This window comes from Ascaphus truei, chromosome 15, assembly GCF_040206685.1.
Source record: "Ascaphus truei isolate aAscTru1 chromosome 15, aAscTru1.hap1, whole genome shotgun sequence".
In the NCBI taxonomy this organism is placed as follows: Eukaryota; Metazoa; Chordata; class Amphibia; order Anura; family Ascaphidae; genus Ascaphus; species Ascaphus truei.
Genome location: NC_134497.1, coordinates 18,007,583 through 18,031,283, shown reverse-complemented (window position 1 = coordinate 18,031,283; position 23,701 = coordinate 18,007,583). Strand labels below are relative to the sequence as shown.

The window sequence follows — 23,701 nt, the reverse complement described above, 5'->3', positions numbered from 1 at the left end:
ATTCCCTCAGCTACAGGGATACATATTTATCCCTGTGCCTCATTCAACTTTCTGGGCTGTGCTGAAGCAGGGTACCCTAGTGGTGAGTTGCGCTTATGTTTTCATGGGGAGGTATTGCTGGGACAATATGCCTACATGTATCCGAGAATCAGGCATGATTCCCTGGTATTTATTGGGGACCCGGTAACTCTGGACCCCAACCTCCCAGGCACATTCTGTCAACGGTTCCTCCGCAAACCCCCTCCCCACCCCTTGAAACTCATACACTAGCAATCCCTGATTGATGGCATGCCCGGAAAGGGAAACACACACACACATTGTTATTACCCTGCGTACAATGTGATCATACTATGTTACTGGGTCCAAGAGCTAACTCTCTGGGACCCTTATACACGGAGCAGGGGTAACCAAATGGGCTTGACCTTTATTATAGAGCCTGGTTACCCCCTCCTGTCACAATGGTTTGGCTAGAGATATCCCAGGGCATAGGCAGGCTAGCGATGTCCCAGGGCATGGGCAGGCTAGAGATATCCCAGGGCATATGCTGTATGCATCTCAAGCTGTCGTGTACACAGTAACATGACATGATTGGCCCACAAATAATGCATATGGAGTATGTCATTTGGCTGGGATTTCTGCCCTAACACTACATTCACTTCACCGGCAGTTTGCCGAGGTTTTACACGCAGCTATGAACTGGGGAAAGTGGAGAATGTGTCAAAACCATTTTCTATAAAAGATAACAAACAAAATTGCAGAGAAAATTCAATCATTTATTGTGCAGGTTACACTGTGCGTACACAGCGACACAAAGCGCCAGGCGTTACATAGGGCGTCTTGCTTTGAAGGCGCACAGCGATGTTTCAATTCTTTAACCACAAACCAGGTTGTGTGCGAGCGGAAGAAGCAGCGTTTGATTCAAAAGATAAGGAAAGGATGTGAAGAACTCAACGCTCTTCTGCGTGGAAGGCGTTTACCTCGCGGGGCTGGGAGGCCAGGCTTCACTTTGGAATGGCACAAGAGCAAGATGCCTGACGAGAGACGGAGAAACGGTTACTTTCTGGCGGTTTGTGAGGGTGACGCGTCACTGCGGCAGAACACAATATTCACAAGGCTATTTACCAAAGCGGGCATGAGATTGAAGCTCGAAGAAAGAAAATGGCCTGACGTTTGCCTACAAATGTGAAGGATAATGCTGCACTCCCCAAAAGAAATCAAAACAATACAAATACCAGTGCTCCTGGTCCAGGAATCTCTGCGTGGTACCCCCAATAGCATGTACCCCCAATAGCATGTATGTAAGGAAAGACCTAGGCACTACGGATTTCTGCTAGAAAAGTGATTTAATAACATGTGCCTAACATATGTATAACATGTGCCTAACATATGTATAACATGTGCCTAACATATGTATAACATGTGCCTAACATATGTATAACATGTGCTTGCCTAACATATTTTTTTTCCCCATGATCTAATAAACATCCAAACCTTTATTCTCACTGGATAGGGGGATCGCCCCCTGATTTTGTATTAACTGCCATTTCAGACCTCAGCGCTTAGTGAAGCCCGCCCATGGGGCTTAATCCTGTGCATATATATATATATATATATATATATATATATTCTGTATACCCAACATAGTGACCCAATGCCCACTGTAACCCTCACATATATTTGTTATAGCCTCCCACTTCTGCACTGTTGATACCAATGACACATTACTTGGGTAACACATCGAGGCTGTAAAATAACTTCCTTGAGGTTCGTTGATGAGTATCGGTGCATTGTAAAGGTTTTATAAACGTTCTTAGGGATGGGATCAATTTGGACGTGCTCACCTCGACTTGTTGGCATGGTGGTATTGGTGTCGTTGGAATTGGTACCGGAATTGGTACTGGTAAAGATATAGTGGGGACTGCAAGACAAGGCATTAATCACATCAGTGAGTGCTTAGAAGGCAGTAACTTGGTGAAAATTACTTTGTTAATGGTGGGAGGCAGCGAGGGTATTAGAGGTAGGGTGGAGTTACCCCGTAGGGTTTCCTTGGCCAGTGTTGAGCTTTGCAAGGTAGCGGCCGGACTACACGCGGTACAACACGGCGATTTACCTTTCGATACGGCATGAACCGTTGGACAGCGCTCTGTTACTACGAGGACAGGTTGTGCCGCTCACACATGGGGGTTTATTTGTCGCACGTGACATGGAGAATATGGTGGCAGGCGCATGGCGAGACCGTGAAGGTCTGCGCCAGACTAGGCTGTTCCTCTAATCCACCACCTGCTTACATGGGTGGGAAGCAGGGGGTCTCCGGAGTGGGGGTCTAAAACCGTTATTTTCAGCTACGGGGACCCCCTGGATCCCGAGATATATACTGAGAAAGGTGCCACTGGTTAGTCCCTGGTATTAAAATCCCTGCGTCACGCCGGCCAATCGGAAGCCGCTGCCGATCGTAACGCGGGAGATTTTCCCTCCATTTTGTTTCCCCCTGGATGAGATGCAATCGGTGGGAACCTTGGCAGTAAGTATCTCCGAAACCAGGGGCTCCCCGGTGATTAAATAATCCAATGTTCGGGTGCAGAGACCCCAGGTTTTCTCTGGGCGAGGGGGTAATGGGAAGGAGGAATTCCTACCTATAAATAACTCTGACCCTAGTATGTTATTAAAGAGACACTCATGTGTCCCTGGACTTGTGGTCACAGATGCAAACTGATTATTTGCAAGTAGTGTCTGAATAAATCCACATTATACAGGAGTTCCTCATACACACGCCTCCTCCTAATATCGTGCGCGTGCTTCTCAAATTTATCTGCATATATTATCATCTGGTTTTGTGCTGCACTTCCGTACATACTCTACCATAGGAATTGATCGCGGTGGAAAATATATATACTAGCTGATATACCCGGCGTTGGGCGTTGCCCGGGCGTGGAAGGACAGGGGGCATGGAGTGGAAGGGCAGGGGGGGAGGGGCGTGGAGGGGCAGGGGGGAGGGGCGTGGAAGGGCGGGGGGGTCAAGGGGCGGGGAGGGCAAAGGGCAGGGGGGCAAAGGGCATGGGGGGCAAAGGGCAGAGAGGGGCGGGGGGGAAAAGGGCAGAGAGGGGTGGGGGGGGGTAAAGGGCAGGGAGGGGCGGAGGGGGGAAAATGGCAGGGAGGGGTGGCGGGGGGCAAAGGGCGGGGGGGCAAAGGGCAGGGGGGGTGGGGGGGGCAAAGGGCAGGGAGGGGCGTGTGGGCCAAAGGGCAGGGAGGGGCAGGGGGGCCAAAGGGCAGGGAGGGGTGGGGTGGCTAAGGGCAGGGAGGGTCGGGGGGGCTAAGGGCAGGGAGGGTCGGGGGGGCTAAGGGCAGGGAGGGGCAAGAGGGCAGGGAGGGAGGGAGGGGGGCAAGAGGGCTGGGAGGGAGGGGGCAAAGAGCTGGGGGGGAAAAGGGCAGGGAGGGGTGGGGGGGGGGAAAAGGGCAGGGAGGGGTGGGGGGGGGGGAAAGGGCAGGGAGGGGTGGGGGGGGGGGAAAGGGCAGGGAGGGGCGGGGGGGGGGCAAAGGGCAGGGAGGGGCAGGGGGCCAAAGGGCAGGGAGGGGCAGGGGGGCCAAAGGGCAGGGAGGGGCAGGGGGGCCAAAGGGCAGGGAGGGGCTGGGTGGCTAAGGGCAGGAGCGGCGGGGGGGCTAAGGGCAGGGAGGTTTGGGGGGCTAAGGGCAGGGAGGGGTGGGGGGCTAAGGGCAGGGAGGGGCAAGAGGGCAGGGGGGGCTAAGGGGAGGGAGGGGGGCAAGAGGGCAGGGGGGGCAAAGGGCAGGGAGGGGTGGGGGGCCAAAGGGCAGGGAGGGGTGGGGGGGCCAAAGGGCAGGGAGGGGTGGGGGGGCCAAAGGACAGGGAGGGGTGGGGGGGCCAAAGGGCAGGGAGGGGCGGGGGGGCCAAAGGACAGGGAGGGGCAGGGGTGCCAAAGGGAGGGGCGGGGGGGGCCAAAGGGCAGGGAGAGGCAGAGGGGCCAAAGGGCAGGGACGGCCGGGGGGGCCAAAGGGCAGGGAGGGTCGGGAGGGCCAAAGGGCAGGGAGGGGCGGGGGGGCCAAAGGGCAGGGAGAGGGAGGGCAGGGGGGGCAGAGGGGAGGGAGGACAGGGGGGCAGAGGGGAGGTAGGGCAGGAGGGGCAGAGGGGAGAGAGGGCAGGGGGGGCAAAGGGCAGGGGGAGGGAGGGCAAGGGGGGTCAAAGGGCAGGGGGAGGGCGGGCAAAGGACGGGGAGGGAGGGCAGGGGGGGCTAAGGGCAGGGGGCGGAGGAGAGGGAGGGCAGAGGGAAGGGAGGACAGGGGGGCAGAGGGGAGGGAGGGCAGGAGGGGCAGAGGGCAGGGGGGGCAAAGGGCAGGGGGAGGGAGGGCAAGGGGGGTCAAAGGGCAGGGGGAGGGAGGGCAGGGCGGGCAAAGGACAGGGGGAGGGAGGGCAGGGGGTCTAAGGGCAGGGGGCAGGGGGGGCAAAGGGCAGGGGGAGGGAGGGCAAGGGGGGTCAAAGGGCAGGGGGAGGGAGGGCAGGGAGGGCAAAGTGCGGGGGGAGTCAGGGACGCGGTAAATAAGTTTACTCACCTTGCACACGGCCGCGCTCCTGTTCCTCCGGGTCCCGGCCGCCCTCCTACTCCCCCTTCGGGTCCTCCGCGGAGAGGCTGAGACGCTCCGGTGAGGAGGTGCTGTGCCTCTCACGGGGAGAGGCGGAGACAGCCGGAGGAGAGGCGGAGACAGCCGGAGGAGAGGCCTCTGGGACGGGGAGATGCCGCAGAGAGCGCACTCTGTGTGTGTGTGGGGGGGATGGGGGGGTGAGCAGGTCGGGTGGGGAGGGGGGGTGAGCGGGTGGGGGGTGAAGGAGAGCGCCAGGTGAGGGAGCAACCTCTGTGAGGGGAGAGCCACGTGCTCTCTGTGTGTGTGTGTGTGTGTGTGGGGGGGGGGGTGAGCGGGTGGGGGGGTGAGGGAGAGTGCCGGGTAAGGGAGTGGCCTATGGGTGGTGAGGTGAGAGTCCCTCGCTGTATCCCGGGCGCTCGCTCCGCTCCCCCACTGACTGTAGCGGCGGGGGGGGGGGAGGGGAGGAAAAAGCACGGGAAAGAGGGAGACCCGGGGAGAGGAAGTGTGTGTGTGTGCGGGGCGGGCGGCCCAAGGGAGCAATCTCATTGGCCTGGCCCAAGGTCCAATCTGATTGCCGCTAGGGACACAGGGAGGGACACAGGGAGACACATACAGACAGACAGACAACGACACATAGGACACTTTGAGAAATATATAGTAGATATATATATATATATCGCCCCAGTTCTACAGCGCGTTGGTGCTAATGCATATGCATGCCGGAGGTGGCGATCGAATGGAAATACCCACAGAAGTGCTCGGGGAAAGATCGAAGGTTTCTCATTATCCGTGCCCACCCAAGAAACACTTCAGCGATATGACACAGTGGGTTAGTAAATATCTGTACTCACCTTTTAGGCATACGTTCAGGTACAAGTTGAGTAGATCGATCACCGTCTGCTTGACTTCGGTGGCTGCGTTCTAAATGTTTCAGAACGAAAACAAAGCATTTTTTAGTTTAATCAAAGCGTTGTGTAATCCAGATGCTTGTTTACACCGTGTATCCCACTCATTTAAGGAAATGAAACACACGTACTGTACGTTCTTGGAGCTACATAATATGTAATCCAATTCAATAAAACCATGGGAATATCCTTAGCGTGTTGTGAGGCGGCCATCTTGGATGTATGCTGTCATTGATGATACTGGGCTTATAAGAAATATGTTGAGATACTTTACTTCTCCCTATGAGATCTGGTTCTTAAACTTCACAATTCCCTTCTCGGCCTAAGTGTGAGTCGGGGCAGCGGGGGCGTTTAATGGCTAATAATGACTCTCAAAGTCTCTTGGCCTTCTCATTATTTTCAGTGACATAGAGAGATGTCTTGCTCCTGAAGGCAAAAAGGTTTCATTTTGTGTAGATCATTTGAGGGTATATTTGATTGATGTTCTTAAAAGGGTCTCGCTGAGATTTACACAAGCTGCTTCAGAGACTCCGATACATTTTATCCCAATATAATTACCCTAAAGAACTAGAATAGTTCTGGAAAACACTCACTCCTTCTGTCCCGGCAGTGTGAGAGAAATCGAGACTTGTAATTACTTGGCATTACAGTTGCATGTATTTACACTGTCACAGAGTTACACTGGCGTGTATTTACACTGTCACAGAGTTACACTGGCGTGTATTTACACTGTCACGGAGTTCAGTGGCGTGTATTTACACTGTCACAGAGTTACACTGGCGTGTATTTACACTGTCACAGAGTTACACTGGCATGTATTTACACTGTCACAGAGTTATACTGGCGTGTATTTAAGCTGAAACAGAGTTACACTGGCGTGTATTTACACTGTCACAGAGTTATACTGGCGTGTATTTACACTGTCACAGAGTTATACTGGCGTGTATTTACACTGTCACGGAGTTATACTGGCGTGTATTTACACTGTCACAGAGTTATACTGGCGTGTATTTACACTGTCACAGAGTTATACTGGCGTGTATTTAAGCTGAAACAGAGTTACACTGGCGTGTATTTACACTGTCACAGAGTTATACTAGCGTGTATTTACACTGTCACAGAGTTATACTGGCGTGTATTTACACTGTCACGGAGTTCAGTGGCCGTATAATGTCACAGAGTTACACTGGCATGTATTTACACTGTCACGGAGTTCAGTGGCATATAATGTCACAGAGTTACAGTCGTGTGTATTTACAGTGTGAATACTTACTGCGCAGCCGCACTGTTGGTGTGTGGTGACCACAGTTATTTCAACTTCAATTTCACTACAAATAATAATTTAACATGTAAATAGTTACTAGAATAAATACATTTTTGTGAAGGCATACAGTAACTCTCACCTCTAGCACTGAGCACATTGTTGCCCATAGTGACTAAGCTATGCTATTCTATAAGACCACTTTAGAGCCCATTGGCTGGAAAGACATCTTTTTTAAAGGGATTGAAATGACTGACCAATAGGAAGCTGTAACTGAGGATGTGGCCACTTCCTGTGTGCCCCATATTTGGCCGGGAACTTCACAGGTAATTATCTCGGGAACTGAGAGGGGTTGGTAGGGGGGATTAGGGGGGAGTGGGGGATTAATGGAGGGGGGGGAGGAGGAGGAGGGAGGAGGGGAAACCCCCGGAACTGAATGTAGCTTGGTCTTCGAAAAAGCCAATGAGTAGTATAACAGAGTAGGAGGCATTGCTACTTTCTGCTTCCTAGCAGCTGTAAGTATCCATCTGTGACCTGTGCTGTTTTATGGGTAACATTTTTGTTTCTCCTATTAATAAAGTATACCCAGGTTCTCTTATCTACATATTCCCAATATTCCTATAAATTATATTACCTGTTTAGACACAGCTCAAGTTCCAAGTTGCCTCCAATGATGTTATGGGTCGCAACTAAATCCACGGTCTACAATAAACCAAATAAAGTTAATAGTATTTCTTTTTTTTTTTGGGGGGGGGGGGTTTGTTAACGTTTTCCTGAGATGAAAACCCATCATGCCGTCTGTGGCAAGAGACCCCCAACTGAATCGTCGTGTCTTAGGGGCCCTCTAATGATACAACCAGAAGACGTGGATCGGCGCAGCCGTGGATGTGATGGAATCAATGTTTTTCAGGCCGGGCAGAGTCACACCTGGTGTCCTGTGCCCCGTGGTGGAACGGACACGTTTGGCCCTCATCCAAACCTCTGGGGTCGATCCCAGCCGCAGAAATTCCAACTTCAACCCCCCTCCCCTTCCTCGCGTAACCATATTGTCCGGGTCCCCGGTACCCCGCAGCCCGTTTTTATACTTACAACATCTAATTCAATCAACGTGTCGGATTCGCTGCTTATGACCACGTTCAAGGTAATGGTCACTGACGCTGATCCAGCTATTGTTTTTATCACAGGATTTTTGGCGTTAATTTCCACCTTCAGGACGTCTCCTACAGCAACATCGAGTAACTACGGAAAACAGACACAGAAACGTGAATCGTCCTGAGGTCATGCCGGCATTTCTTATAAGCTCTGTATAATATAATAATAATAATATTATTAAATCACCTAAAATATACAGATTGGGCACAATATTGTGACCTTTCATTCAACTGTCGCTAAAGAAAAGGGGCGGCCATTTGGATATCCTGACACTAACACAAATGCTCCCTGAGCGGAAAAAAAATCGAAGGATGTTGAACTGGTATTTCTTTTGCCGCCCCTCCCCCTTCCCCCAACAGGTCAGGTTTTCAGGCTATCCCAGCGTCAGCACAGGTGGCTCAGTCGGTTAAAAATGACATTGATTTAATGACGGACTTTGTCAAAATTCTCAGATCTTGTGATGCGCTTTACAAAGTCAGAAGCTTCGCCCATAGACAAAGGGGGCAACTCCAGGCTTCTAGGGCCACCAACAGGTCAGGTTTTCAGGATATTCCTGATATATATCGAAGACTGAGCCGCTGATTGACCCACCTGTGCTGATGCAGGGATATCCTGATAACCTGACCTGTTGGTGGCCCTTAAAAAAGGAAGTTAGCCACCACAACTGCCTTAGACCGACAAAACATACTTGGGAAGATTCTTTTCCATTGAAATGGGCCAATTAAATATTTTGGAATATTGTCGCGTTGGTGTGTGATACTCTGCATTGTGACTGTTAGCGCTGCGTTGGTGTGTGATACTCGGCATTGTGACTGTTAACACTGCGTTGGTGTGTGATACTCTGCATTGTGACTGTTAACGCTGCGTTGGTGTGTGATACTCTGCATTGTGACTGTTAACGCTGCGTTGGTGTGTGATACTCTGCATAATGACTGTCACCGCTGTGTTGGTGTGTGATACTCGGCATTGTGACTGCGTGACTGCGTTGGTGTGTGATACTCTGCATTGTGACTGTTGACGATGCATTGGTGTGTGATACTCTGCATAATGACAGTCAACACTGTGCTAGTGTGTGATACTCTGCATTGTGACTGTTAACGCTGCATTGGTGTGTGATACTCTGCATTGTGGCTGTTAACGCTGCGTTATACTCGGCATTGTGGCTGTTAACGCTGCGTTAGTGTGTGATACACGCCATTGCTGCTTAGCACATCCCGAGTCATAGAATGTTTAATAAAATTCACTTACCCCAGGGAAAATTTCTATGAGTTTGAGTGTGGATAGGTCGAGCTGTGGGGAAAGCAACAAGAAATCATTACCCGGTAGTAACAACATTAACGGGCACCGTGATATTCTCCAACTGGCACGTGATATCCCGTCCCACTCATGGGGAACTCTCCCGGTTTGTGCGGCCGTCAAATTGATGCCATTTTGGAACATTTTTCAAAGCATGAGGAACAAGAAACTCGCTCTGCCAATGTGCAAAAGAATCCCAAATCTAGAACTGAATGCAGCAAGATAAGCAGAGAAGAGAATCTAAGAGAACCCCGAATCTAGAACTGAATACAGCAATATAATCAGAGAGGAGAATGTAAGAGAACCCAAATCTAGAACTGAATGCAGCAAGATAAGCAGAGAAGAGAATCTAAGAGAACCTCCCATCAAGAACTTAATGCAGCAAGATAAGCAGAGAAGGGAATCTAAGAGAACTCTGAATCTAGAACTGAACGTAGCAAGATAAGCAGAGAGGAGAAAGTAAAATAACCCCTAATCTAGAACTGAATGCAGCAAGATAAGCAGAGAGGAGAATCTAAGAGAACCCCAAATCTAGAACTGAATGCAACAAGATAAGCAGAGAAGAGAATGTAAGACAACCCCGAATCTAGAACTGTATGCAGCAAGATAAGCAGAGAAGAGAATCGACAGATGTCTGAAATGTGGTAAATTCCAGTTTTTCTGATTTTTTTTGCTGCTTTTGAATAAACACATTTTACACTCAAACGATTGCACAGCAGAGAAGTGTACGAGTGCAGGTTGTGCGGGTTCTCGTACATTTTTTAACAAGTGCACACGCGTTTCACCATGAAGGAGAGTGGTCACAGTACAAAGCGCGCACACGCTTTTCACCATGAAGGAGAGCCGTCACAGTACAAAGCTTACACACGCATTTCACAATGGAGTGGTCACAGTACAAAGCGTGCAAACGCGTTTCACAATGAAGGAGAGCGGTCACAGTACGAAGTGTCTACATGCGTTTCACCATGCAGTAGCCTTTAGTACAAAACGTGCACACGCATTTCACCATGCAGCAGCTGTCAGTACAAAGTGTGCACACGCGTTTCACCATGCAGTAGCCATCAGTACAAAGCGCGCATACACATCCCAGATAACAAACACATTTTGCAGTTAAATTGTTGGGGAGTTTAACCTTTTAGTTTTATATAAAAGCAGCACACGCAAAAGGAAAGTTATTCATAACATTGAAGGTTATTCACGTAGGCACAGACCCAACATAGGGTATGAATGGATGCTGAAACTTAGCACTGTTTAGTGAATATGGGCCTTAGATTGCTGGTAACGAGTAATTGTCAGTGGGCGCACGTATAACACAGACTTTATTACTTACTATTGATGTTGGAATCTTTACTATTTTAAGAACAGAATTTAAAAGGCAATCAGTAACTCCATAATTCAACAGCTGTCCGACATTCAGTGGTAGAGATGGTATTTTGGGGCAACTTGTGTCCCGAACGGTTCCTGCTACTGTGAGAACAAGCTAGAAAATATATAAAAGCACAAAAAATGATCTTTTTGAACATTGTGAAATCTGTCTTTTACAAATGAAACCATTACTCAGCAGCTGCAGACACACAGACACACAGACACACAGACACACACACACACACACACACACACACACACACACACACACACACACACACACACACACACACACACACACACACACACAGAAACAGACACGCAGACACACTCAGATTCAGACACACACACACACACAGACATACGCAGACTCAAGCAGACCTTCACACGCCTCAGCCAGGTCTGCCACCCTGCCCTTCCCCGTTATCCCCTTGCATACATCAGAATTTGAGGTGCAGCTCTACTGCCATGACCAGCACCCTCGCCCCTTCAAGCTGTTATAAGTCCTGCACCCCCACCCATCTTGCACCCCCCCCCCCCCAGTGTTTCCTCCCATTCTTGCCAGATGTAGAGGTGCTCCCTGGGAAGAAAGGCTGGCACCGTTGGGGTTGCGTCATCTCGCATGCTGGCGGCAGGACGCAGACCACCAAACGGGCTCTCGCTTCCACGGATGCAGGGAGAGGCGTGGTCACCTCTCTGTGCCAACCGGTCAAGCTGCTCTACTCAACTTTGCCATTTGGGGAGTCGGTGAGGGGACCGATCTAAGGCAGGGGTGCCCCACTCTCGTTCTCAAGGGCCACCAACAGGCCAGGTGTTAGGGATATCTGTGCTTCAACACAGTCTTCGACTGAGCCACTGATTGAGCCCCCTGTGCTGAAGCAGGGATATCCTGAAAACCCAACCATTAGGGGCGGGCAGTCTTGAGAACCCCGGCACTAAGTCATATAAAGAAGGGTGGACATCAATCTCCATCTCTGTGTGCCACGTCTCCCGCTAGGTCTGATGTGGAGTAAACCTCTGGCTATTAGTCTACTTGGTTAAACTTTGTTACCATGCGGGAGCACAAAATGGCGCAGTGTGACGACGCTACATTTCCGCACATTTTCTCCACTGTCTGTAATAAAGAGACCCATGTGTAGTAAAATTAGAAACTGGTACTGCTGCCTGCTAGGCAAGGGTGCCAATTCTTCCCTCACACCAAACATGGAGAGCCGTGAAGTCTCTCGGGGCAAGCCACTAACTCATACCCTGAAACGGGTGTAACGGAGAAAGAAAGATAAACAATGGTAACGTGGCACTGCTTCCCAATTAGGGACCGGAAAATAACCCATTTCTGGTTGAAGCAAGGACACGTAACAAACTTACCTCTAGTACTAAATTAATGGTCGTCGTCAGGTCCACCGACAGGACAGAGTAACTGATCAGGCCATTTTCACCGATAGGGAGATTCACTGCAAAGTAAGAGAGAGTCGGCAAGTTAAGAAGAGGTGCACCTGAACAGATTGAGCGACGGGTGTGAGAGCATGAAGATGTCCGTGTGGGCGAGGGGTGACGTGTGCGGTGCGGCCATGCGTGTGTTCTCCAGCTTTTTTGGGGCTTGTGCCCTGGTTCAGTTTACAGTAGGTTCAGACTTTGAGGAGTATCTATGTGTGTGTGTTATATATATAGCTTAGGCTGAGTCCCGCTAGCGCTGAGCGCGCTCATGTTTGGAGAGTGCTCCAAGCATGAGTGCCGGGTGTCCTGCTTGTACGCGGGGGTTGGGGGGGGGGCATTGCGGGTAGTTGAGCGCGCGGGTAAGTATAGGTTTTTGTTTACCTAAGCGCATGTGAGCATGTGTGCCCGCGCACGAGTGCTGCGCGCGCCGCGTGAGCGGGGACTTACATATATTTATATATGCAAGTCCCCGACGCAAGCGCCGCCCGCTCAGCGCTAGCGGGGACTTGGCCTTAGGTGTGTTTCCATACAAAGGTTCAGCTGTTACAGGGTTGCTAAGCAACAATGTAACAATAAGCTAAGGATGTCTGCAGCAACCAGAATGCCTCCTCGAGGAGGGGAGGAAGGAGGGGAGGAAAGACAGCAAGGAGGGGAGGAGAGACAGCAAGGAGAGGAGAGACAGCAAGGAGAGGAGAGACAGCAAGGAGAGGAGAAGAGACAGCAAGGAGGGGAGGAAAGACAGCAAGGAGAGGAGGAGAGACAGCAAGGAGAGGAGAAGAGACAGCAAGGAGGGGAGGAAAGACAGCAAGGAGAGGAGGATAGACAGCAAGGAGGGGGGGAAATACAGCAAGGAGGGGAGGAAAGACAGCAAGGAGAGGAGGAGAGACAGCAAGGAGAGGAGGAGAGACAGCAAGGAGAGGAGGAGAGACAGCAAAGAGAGGAGCAGGAGAGACAGCAAGGAGAGGAGGAGACAGACAGCAAGGAGGGGAGGAGGAGAGACAGCAAGGAGAGGAGAAGACAGACAGCAAGGAGAGGAGAGGTAGCAAGGAGAGGAGGAGGAGAGACAGCAAGGAGAGGAGGAAAGACAGCAAGGAGAGGAGGAGAGACAGCAAGGAGAGGAGGAGAGACAGCAAGCAGAGGAGCAGGAGAGACAGCAAGGAGAGGAGGAGACAGACAGCAAGGAGGGGAGGAGGAGAGACAGCAAGGAGAGGAGAAGACAGACAGCAAGGAGAGGAGAGGCAGCAAGGAGAGGAGGAGGAGAGACAGCAAGGAGGGGAGGAAGACAGCAAGGAGAGGAGGAGAGACAGCAAGGAGAGGAGGAGAGACAGCAAGGAGAGGAGCAGGAGAGACAGCAAGGAGAGGAGGAGACAGACAGCAAGGAGGGGAGGAGGAGAGACAGCAATGAGAGGAGAAGGCAGACAGCAAGGAGAGGAGAGGCAGCAAGGAGAGGAGGGGGAGAGACAGCAAGGAGGGGAGGAGAGACAGCAAGGAGAGGAGGAGACAGACAGCAAGGAGGGGAGGAGGAGAGACAGCAAGGAGAGGAGAAGACAGACAGCAAGGAGAGGAGAGGCAGCAAGGAGAGGAGGAGGAGAGACAGCAAGGAGGGGAAGAAAGACAGCAAGGAGAGGAGGAGAGACAGCAAGGAGAGGAGGAGAGACAGCAAGGAGAGGAGCAGGAGAGACAGCAAGGAGAGGAGGAGACAGACAGCAAGGAGGGGAGGAGGAGAGACAGCAAGGAGAGGAGAAGAAAGACAGCAAGGAGAGGAGAGGCAGCAAGGAGAGGAGGAGGAGAGACAGCAAGGAGGGGAAGAAAGACAGCAAGGAGAGGAGGAGAGACAGCAAGGAGAGGATGAAGACAGACAGCAAGTAGGGGCAGAGGAGAGGGAGAAGGAGAGACAGCAAGGAGAGGAGACAGAGAGACAGCAGGAGATGGAGAGAGATAGCAAGGTGTGGAGAGGAGATTAGACTGCATGGAGGGGAGGAAATGGAGGGATGACATATAGGGAATTAAGAGCATTGTGCACATACGGCAGGAGGGAGTGTAAAGAGAGAGGAGAGACATCAAGGAGAGTAGACATAGAGAGACAGCAAGGAGAGGTGGAGACTGATGGATGAAGAGGAGAGGGAATGGAGCGTAGTGGGCACATGGGACAAGAGGGAGTGCACAGAGAGGAGAGACAGTGAGGTGAGTAGGAGGAGGAAAATGAGAGACAGCAGGGAGAGGAGGAGACAAAAAGACAGCAAGGAGAGGATGGGATAAGTAGGCGAGGAGGGAGTGTAGTGTGCACAGACAGGAGCAGACATAGTAAGACAGAGAGTGGAAAGAGGGGAGGAGGAAGTACAGAGAGGAGAAGGGTATGATGGAGAAGAGAGTAAGGTGGGGAAGAGAGGACAAGAGACAGCAAGGCATTACAGGGAGGGATGAAAACAAAGAGTAATGTTTCATTAATAAGCTTTAAGATCTGCTAGATCGGCGTATGTTACACCGGGTACAGCTAGTTCTCAAAATATTACAACTCCAGCCCAACTCCCGCATGAGAGATTGAGGTTGTGTGATTTAGGTGTTATCCCTGAAATGCACTTTGAATCCCTGGTTCTGACCCAGAAACAACATTTCATACAGAACAATCTAATTGTTTTCCTTCAACAAATGTAGCGGTGCTTATAGCAAAGATGCTGCTGCTTTTATTTCTGTGGAAATGAAGCATAATTTGGAATTGTTTGTCAACCAAGTGTTTCAATCTCTTTGAAACCACCACTCTGTCATTATCCTGGCGCCTCTGCAGAGTTTGCCGGACACAGGAATATCTTAAGAACAAAAGACACCGCACCGACCCCAAGCCCCTCCATCTTTACAAACCAACTTTAACATGTTAAAAATACGTCTTGGTGTCCGGTTATGACGTGGCAGTCACACAGATGTAACCATTTAAACACGTCACGTTAGTCCTTAAGCATTTGTATATAGGCAATGATTTGTACCTAGAATTGCTGCCAAATTCACGTTGACGGCGGTGACCACCTGCTGCAGGACGCCGTAAATCTGCAACAGAAAAACAAACGCCATGGCACATGTTCCATTATAATGACGCGCGCCCGGGCTGGTAACAGGAACGTTTAATAAAACACCATTCACAGCGGAGAATTGTATGTCCAGACTAGATTTAGGTGAACCTGTTTTCCCCCCCGAGTTTGCCATTCACAATCCGAACCCAAAACCACCATTCGGATACAACACGCTGGCGGATTGCCACGATCCATCTGCGGGATTCCGCAATCCGCTGGCGGATTTTAGGAATCCAACCCGAAGGATTGCAGGATCCGCGGATGGATCACCGGTGTAAAAAAAAATAATACAAAAATCGCAAAGGAAATGTCTGATCCGCAAAAATAAAATCGCCCTTCTGTACTCCAGATATGTCACCACATAGGAGAAGGTGTTGTTATATTCCTGTGTGTGTGGTGTCTTTGTGCAATCATGTTACAACAATACACACGCACAGGCGCTTGCAATTATAAAAAAAACCATGTTACAATCATTACACGGAATTGATTTTAGCGCGTGACAAGAAATCTGAAGTCTGATTGAAACAGGAAATGACCCACTGAACAGGCACTCTTGTGGTGCGGCAGCCCCTGCACATATACACGTGTCTGGGAAGATGTAATTACTAGGTGCTTGCAAGTTCTCGGAATTAAAACTTACCGTGTTTTGGAAGACGCCGTTGAGTAGTGTCGTCAGCTCGCCAGCTAACGGGTCAAGAAGTCCACTAACAGAGGGAAATATACATATATTATACATACCAAGGAATGCTTGTTCCACGGAGTACTACAAGCCCTTCCAAAATTGAAATGTTTAATCTATAAGAGGAGCTAAGTGTCATGGGAAGAATGTGTTACTTATTAATAGTTTTTACAGATAAATATGTTACAAAAGCAAATCTTCTTCTGTGGGATCTGTTCAAAATACAGTCTCCCTTTAGGGATATAATCTTGTGTATTTTTCTTTGTTCACCATGTGTGCCTTAATTTGTGTCAGTCGTCAGCATCGTTCCCGTTGGTTTCATTTTCCCTGTCTTTCCTGTTTAGTGTCTGACTATTCAGTTCATCTCTGCCTAAAACTTGGACATGAATGGTTTGGTAGGTGAGTGTTTGGTGAGAAAAGTACTTACAGACCCGATATCGTAATTGTAACGGCAATGTCGTCCGGGTTCTCCATGATCAGAATAAGGCAGCCAGTTTTTGTTCCCACTTTGATAGCTTCTTGGACTTCCACTGTTACCTTAATATCTGGAACTCTAGGTGAAAATACAAATGGCGGATGTATAATGATAATAAATACATGACATCATTACCCCTAATTGCCTTGCTGCCCTTTTGAGACTTCACACGTGGTCACAATAGCACTGAAATGCTGCAAAGGTTTAGCAGCTCTGACCGGGGATTACCTAATATATTGTATTTTCTTTCAAATCCTGCCATACAGTGATATCCAAATCCAACTACCTAAACCAAATGAAATTGGGCACTGCATCTCCCTGAACATGGTCTCATGTAGGAGCAATAGGGTACAGTCATTTGTGGGCTATTCCTTTTGAGACCTATAGAATAACCTATTTCAGGTTTATCAGGCTGAATGATCTGGGGAGAATTGACTATGGACTAAAGGGTACTGTAAACCTGTTAAACTCTTATCATCCAACCATGGCCGGTGGAGATTTGTAAATATACATTTCTTACACAATGAAGAAGGAAGTATAGTCCATAGTCAATTCTTCCCAGATAAAGGGTAAAGTTCACAGAAGTTTTGTAGTGGGGTCAGCATTCATATAATGGGGCTTTTCTATAGTCTGCGGTTGATTCCTACCACACAGTGGGCAGCTATGACAAGAACATGCGTACAGGCATACCCCGGTTTAAGGACACTCACTTTAAGTACACTCACTTTAAGTACACTCGCGAGTAAGGACATATCGCCCAATAGGCAAACAGCAGCTCACGCATGCGCCTGTCAGCACGTCCTGAACAGCAATACCGGCTCCCTACCTGTACCGAAGCTGTGCACAAGCGGGGAGACTATAGAGCCCGTTACAAATGCGTTATTTACATCAGTTATGCAAGTATATAACGATTGCAGTACAGTACGTGCATCGATAAGTGGAAAAGGTAGTGCTTCACTTTAAGTACATTTTCGCTTTACATACATGCTCCGGTCCCATTGCGTACGTTAATGCGGGGTATGCCTGTAGTGCATCTATAAATCCCATTTTTATGTATATTACATCAGATAAAAGATGTACTTCTGAGAAGGAATTTATGACCAATTTTTGTGTGTTTTAACACCTTGGAATGTATTGACACAAATATACATATTTATGAGTGACATGGTGAGCTTGTTACGCTGTGTTTCTGAAAAGCTGTTTCGCTACAGAACAATGATTTATAATCCAGAAACATTTAGAAAAAGATCAAAAAACATCCCAGTTTGGAGCATGCCCTTACTGGTCCCATCCCAGTTTGGAGCATGCCCTTACTGATCCCATCCCAGTTTGGAGCATGCCCTTACTGATCCCATCCCAGTTTGGAGCATGCCCTTACTGATCCCATCCCAGTTTGGAACATGTACTTACTGATCCCATCCCAGTTTGGAGCATGCCCTTACTGATCCCATCCCAGTTTGGAGCATGCCCTTACTGGTCCCATCCCAGTTTGGAGCATGCCCTTACTGATCCCATCCCAGTTTGGAGCATGCCCTTACTGATCCCATCCCAGTTTGGAGCATGCCCTTACTGATCCCATCCCAGTTTGGAACATGTACTTACTGATCCCATCCCAGTTTGGAACATGTACATACTGATCCCATCCCAGTTTGGAACATGTATTTACTGATCCCATCCCAGTTTGGAACATGTACTATTGATCCCATCCCAGTTTGTAACATGTACATACTGATCCCATCCCAGTTTGTAACATGTACTTACTGATCCCATTCCAGTTTGGAACATGTACTTACTGATCCCATTCCAGGTTGTAACATGTACATACTGATCCCATCCCAGTTTGTAACATGTACTTACTGATCCCATTCCAGTTTGGAACATGTACTTACTGATCCCATCCCAGTTTGGAACATGTACATACTGATCCCATCCCAGTTTGGAACATGTACTTACTGATCCCATCCCAGTTTGGAACATGTACATACTGATCCCATCCCAGTTTGGAACATGTACTTACTGATCACATGCCAGATATACTTCCAGTTCAATTTCAAAGTCGAGGGCGACTCCGGGCTTGGGGGTTATAGTCAATGTTTTTATGTTGACCGTTTTGGTAACAATGCTGATAAATGAAAGAGATTATTACACGGTATCATTCTGGGAAACGCAAAGTCGTTAGTCAAATTAGAATTGAGTGTAATGTTATTTGTATAATCAGTTCAATGGTTTTCTTTTCCTGTAGGGTCTGAAAGTGGACGCCCTAAACATGAATTGTCTGTTTATTTACAACATGGGAACAGGAGACACGGAACCCGTCTCCCTTCCGAGGTTCTTGCGCTCTGTGGGAGGATCTCATTAAATAGACACTAACATGGTATTTTAATATAACGTTTCATCATAAAACATAGGAAGTAGCACTAGAAACACGGGTATTATCCCCTTATTTCTAAATGCATTTATTTATGCTTATGGCCCGCTGAGCTAATAACATTTTAATAGTCAAGGAAGTAACGTTTATTGGGGCGATTGGGGCTGGGTTGAGGAGGGTGGCGGGGGAGAGATCACGTGGCCAGTCCTAGGTAGATAAAGCTTCTTTCAAGTTGCTAAATGTTGAAATAACCCAAGATACATTAACCTGTTCACTGCTACAGCATTGCAAGCTCCTCGCTGCCAAAGAGTTAATAGGAGGGGAACGGATCAATTTGCAATAAGGTGAGCCGTGTCTTATGGAGCTGGCACATTAAATGACACGGCTCAGTGAGTAAGGTCTCCTTGGGTGAGTCACTGTATCTCCCTGTGCCTCAGGCGCCAAACATAGATTGTAAGCTGTGCGGGGAAGTGACGCCTTGTGCCTGCAGAATTCTATGTACAGCGCTGTGTACAGTGTCAGCCCTATACAAGAAACGCCACGTGGCTGTTGCATGCGCAGCGTTTCTGTGACCAGAGAGTTCGATAGCGATCACGGAGGGGGATTTATCTGAACGTTTTATAAAAAGTGCATTGAGCCAGTAGCCGAGATACTGCTAACATTGGGGACACAACACTGCTAAAGTGCCTCGGGGGGTATTTATCAAACTGCAAAAGTGCCCTGATCAGGATTATCATCATTTAATGTGTAACTTGGGGGGGGCTCAACTCCAGTCCTCAAGCCCTGTCAACAGGGCAGGTTTTCATGATATCCCTGCTTCAGCACAGGTGGCTAAATCGGTCCCTGCTTCCGCACAGGTGGCTCAATGTACTATCTGAACCACCTGTACTGAACTCTGGGATATCTTGAAAACCTGACTTGTTGGGTTTTCGGAACCTCATTAAATTTAGAATCACATCTTTTTCAAACACCCATTTTTATATGGAACGGTACAGACCTCACTGACAGGTATTTGCTGAATCTATACCATGCTTTATTCATATAGAGCCTTTTAACGTGTATTCCTGGCTAGTAACTATCTTTTTATTTCACTTTTTAGTTTCTAAACCCACGAAGAGACCTGCGAGGTTTTGCAATCAGTACACACTGTCTATACAACCCTCTTGTGGTTCCGTTAAAAAGTATCTTAGAACTGCAGCGTTTCTTTATAAATTGGCTACACTGAGCATATCCGTTATATGCCATTCTCAGGTATACACGGCACTCATGTAGGTTCAACATTTACATGCTCCATTGGGACAAACGTCTTTTCAAATTGGGACTGAACATTCAATATTGTAATATTTTACAGTATAGGGTGAACTTGATGGACAAAAGTCTTTTATTCAACCTCAACTACTATGTAACGATGTAAATATGGAACTAACTACCTATGGAACTTACTATGTAACTATGTAATCACATATGTAACTATGTAACTAATTTTCTAAAGACAATGATGGTTTTTTTTACTGTTAAAGACACACAGCTTCACCCCCCACCCCCCGTTTCTCCCCCCCTTCCAGGTCACGGTACCACTGGACCACTCCTCCTTCTGGAGTGATTGTTAAAATAAAATAGTGGATACAATATCTGCAGCTTCTTTTCAGGGCGTCCATGGAACTAGGACAACCCTTCCTAATGTCTTATTATTGTCACACCATTTAGAGAATAAACTGCACCGGCCCTGCTGTGGGTATCTGAACCACGTGAACCCGAGCTGGAAAGATGGATATATCCTAACAAATGAGTGGTGGCAATTTAGTGATGGGATTATACCAGCATGGTGTACGGGGGGGAAGGGGGGGCGGTTTCCTTACAAACTTCTCCCACCTCCAAAATTGGAGGAAAACTAGTGAAAAAGAGATTTATAGCAGGAAAAACAATGAGATTACTTTTCTGCTGTGTTTTTTTTTTTGCACAGTAAAATGTACTGTAACACTCAGATAACATCCACCGATCAACGTGTTAACATTATTACATTAACCGAGAAGGGACTGGTCAACTTACTTGGTAATCGCACCGACACTTAGGGCGTCTCCCTTCTGGGGTCCGATTGAACTTTTGTATTTGTTAATTCCCACTGTTATAGCTGAAAATGAGGAAAGTTATTGAGATGAGTGCTGCAGCTACCAGGAAGGCATATCTATGGGCCTCACTGCTACCTCAGGAGTTACGTACTCCCAGTTCTGCTTTTAGCCTGACTACAGGTACACACAGTCTTGGAAAAAACTAGCGTTGGTACAAAAATCTCTAGAAACCGTCTGCGTAAGTTGTGCTCAGAGAAGTACATAAGGCTGGATAATGCAATGTGGCTAGCTTTCCTAAATATACCAGATACTGTGTTTCCTTCACTTTTGGACCTGTGTAGAAGTGAGTGTCTTTATTATACAGGTAACGGCCACACTGGAAGGATCGGATCATTGTTTAACACTTGAGAGCCTTTGTTAGCTTTAAAGTAACACGATGAAGAAAGAGAAGCCACAAGAAGGACACTGAAAATCTATCCTGGAAAGAGAACTTTGTACTTACGTGGAACCAATAGGTCTGGTGATGAACAGTACGGTATGTATGATGGTTGGGCCATACATGCCAGGAACCCAAGATTCACCAGGATCCACAGATTCAACATCTTGGCTTCTGATACCTGCATACAACACCATTAAAGACTGAGAGGTGGGGAACAACAATGTGCAGAAACCCACAAACACAACAACATACGTATAACTCATGCCCGAGTAAAGTCTGGGGATCGAGGGAAATGAATAGTTGGTACATTGAAAATTGGTCTTCGTTGTATAGAGCTGACGTCAACAACACAGCAAGTTCTTACCTCAGCTGACAGAGAACTCTGACTGTACTGTAGGATTCTTCTGGCTGGCTTTGGATAGACTGATACAAACCGATCAGTCCTTATATACTTAACACATAGACTCGATCAAGGAAATGTCCTCAAATGTCAAGTGAGTCCCACATTTCCTGGGCTGTCAACCAATCTGTGCATAGTCCAATACAAATAGTGGTTGGAACACTTAATTAGGGAACGGTTTCTGAGCCAACTCTCTTGTTTACCATATCTTGGGGTACTCTCATTCCGGGCACAGAAACGGTAACGAGAGTGGGTGGGGGCTGGAGTAAACCATTATGTAACCACTTTGGTGCAGATACTCTGGGTGGTTTTCAATTTCTGTTGTTAAATGTAAATGATGGTGACGACCATGTATACCAGCCTGGGAATATATATGTTTAGAAATGAAACTCAAAATACCGTAAGAATTTTGTAACCCCCCAAATGGATAACGTAATGAACATTTGTTTTCTATGCTGCAAAAAGACCTCATTGCACGCCACTCACGGGTGGGTAAATGTGGGCGATCCCTTCTTTAACATCATTAGGACCCCAATGGGTCAGGTCACAATGTGCCAAGCTAGTGGAAGAAATGCTGCTTGGAGCACGTGTTCCCCCCCGAGGAATTCTGTAATGTTATCGCCGGGATGTACTCATGAGTATTAGGAATAGTACAAACTATTTGGCATTTGGAAGAGTTTTATTGACCTCTTACTGAATTGATAAGGAATTTTGGATGTAGCCTACAGAACTCCATCTCCGTAGCCGTGATATATACACGAGGACGTACTTCTTCACGCAAAGGGTGGTTGATCCGTGGAATAGCTTTCCAACGGAGGTGTTCCTGACTCGCCAGCGGTTCCCTGCAGAGTGCAAGTCTGTGAAAGGGGGATTTAGCTACTGCTTGTTTGTGCTGTTAGCAGGGAACAACCCTATGTACAGTACAGTGCAACAAAGTGACTACTAAAACTGATACAAGGTTGCTAGCAGATGAGTGGTTGTTTCATCTTCTGGTTCTTTGTTGATTTCATAGGAGCTAAACTGGTAGAGGGTACTGATCCCTATTCACTTATCTCTGGCACTTTGAGATTTTTGTAGCAGTAACAGTGAGAGGCAAACTCACTATTATCATCAGCTATTAATATACCAATAAAGGGTACTGATACCTATGGACTTTATCTCTGATATTATGAGATATATACAGTAGGGCCCCACTCATACGGTGGGTTTCATTCTAGGCCGCTGCCGGAAAGCGAAAATCGCTGAAAAGCAGAACATAGCATGTGCTTGTCCACCGGCGATTTTCCGTCTTTCCTACCCCTTCTGCGCATGCGCGACCTCGGCCGCTTCCCCCCCTTCTGCGCATGCGCGACCTCGGCCGCTCCCCCACCTTCTGCACATGAGCGAGCACGGCCGCTCCCCCTTCTGCGCATGCGCGACCTCAGCCGTCCCCGCATGCGCAAACATGGCGGCCCCCTTCTCGGTACCGCCGTATTGGCAGATCACAGAGAAGCGAAACGCAGAGTAGTGGAGCCCTACTGTATAGCATTAGCAGTGAGAGGCCACACTAATCCATCAATTACTACCAATAGTGGTCATAGAGATGATCATCTTACTTCTTATAACTGTACTTAACCAGTACTCTTAGCTTGGTAACTAGTTGGCTTATTGCTACAACCCTCTACTGCTCATTCCACATAAACACCACTGGAGGGACAATTTCCAGACGACTTGGTGTCATTGTGAGCAGAGAGACTGCTCCTATGCTTCCACTAACCACCTGCACTTTACAGTTCAAGTGTTGATTCACCTATTTAGGTCTACAACCCTGTATATATATATATACTAGCTGAGAGACCCGGCGTTGCCCGGGATGTAAATCCATAATATGTAGTATTATTTATAAATAGGGTAACAATAGGATGACTATTTAGTGGAAAGGTTGTATATTAATGTTGAAAAGAAAAATGGAAGAAAATGTAATACGATGTTGTTTAAAAATGGTTTATTGTAAACACACCACAGTACAATACAGTTTACAGTACAATGTATATTTTGGTGACATAAGTGATGTAAAAATGTGAGGTGTGTGTCCCGCTAGGGTGTGAGCGGGTGTGAGGCGTCGGCTGGGTGTTCAGAATGGGTGGCAGGTGGGTAGTGAGTGCTAGCTGTGGGTGGGGGTCCCGCTAGGGTGTGAGGCGGCTGGTCAGCGATGTCGGTG

General features: G+C 48.2%; 1 protein-coding gene across 1 annotated transcript; it reads right to left on the bottom strand.

Moving 5' to 3' along the window:
• Window positions 1-752: 752 nt before the first annotated feature.
• On the bottom strand, window positions 753-21,581 carry LOC142466629 (uncharacterized). The gene is made up of 16 exons (XM_075571849.1): window positions 21,466-21,581; window positions 21,165-21,279; window positions 20,643-20,724; window positions 18,243-18,347; window positions 16,178-16,303; window positions 15,712-15,775; window positions 14,988-15,048; window positions 11,938-12,023; window positions 10,538-10,687; window positions 9,160-9,201; window positions 7,849-7,998; window positions 7,394-7,461; window positions 6,772-6,826; window positions 5,445-5,514; window positions 1,842-1,918; window positions 753-1,031 (listed from the first exon to the last, which is right to left on the bottom strand). Exons 2-16 carry the CDS (start codon window positions 21,262-21,264, stop codon window positions 1,002-1,004), a joined length of 1,266 nt encoding a protein of 421 aa, XP_075427964.1. The 5' UTR covers window positions 21,265-21,279; window positions 21,466-21,581; the 3' UTR covers window positions 753-1,001.
• Window positions 21,582-23,701: the final 2,120 nt, after the last annotated feature.

Coding starts and splice junctions, on each gene's coding strand:
- LOC142466629 (XM_075571849.1), bottom strand. CDS start 21,264: ATGTTGAATCTGTGGATCCTGGTGAATCTTGGGTTCCTGGCATGTATG. Junction 9,202..10,537: donor TAAAGATTCCAACATCAATA/GTAAGTAATAAA, acceptor CTTTCCCCACAG/CTCGACCTATCCACACTCAA. Junction 1,919..5,444: donor CCTGAACGTATGCCTAAAAG/GTGAGTACAGAT, acceptor CTTGTCTTGCAG/TCCCCACTATATCTTTACCA.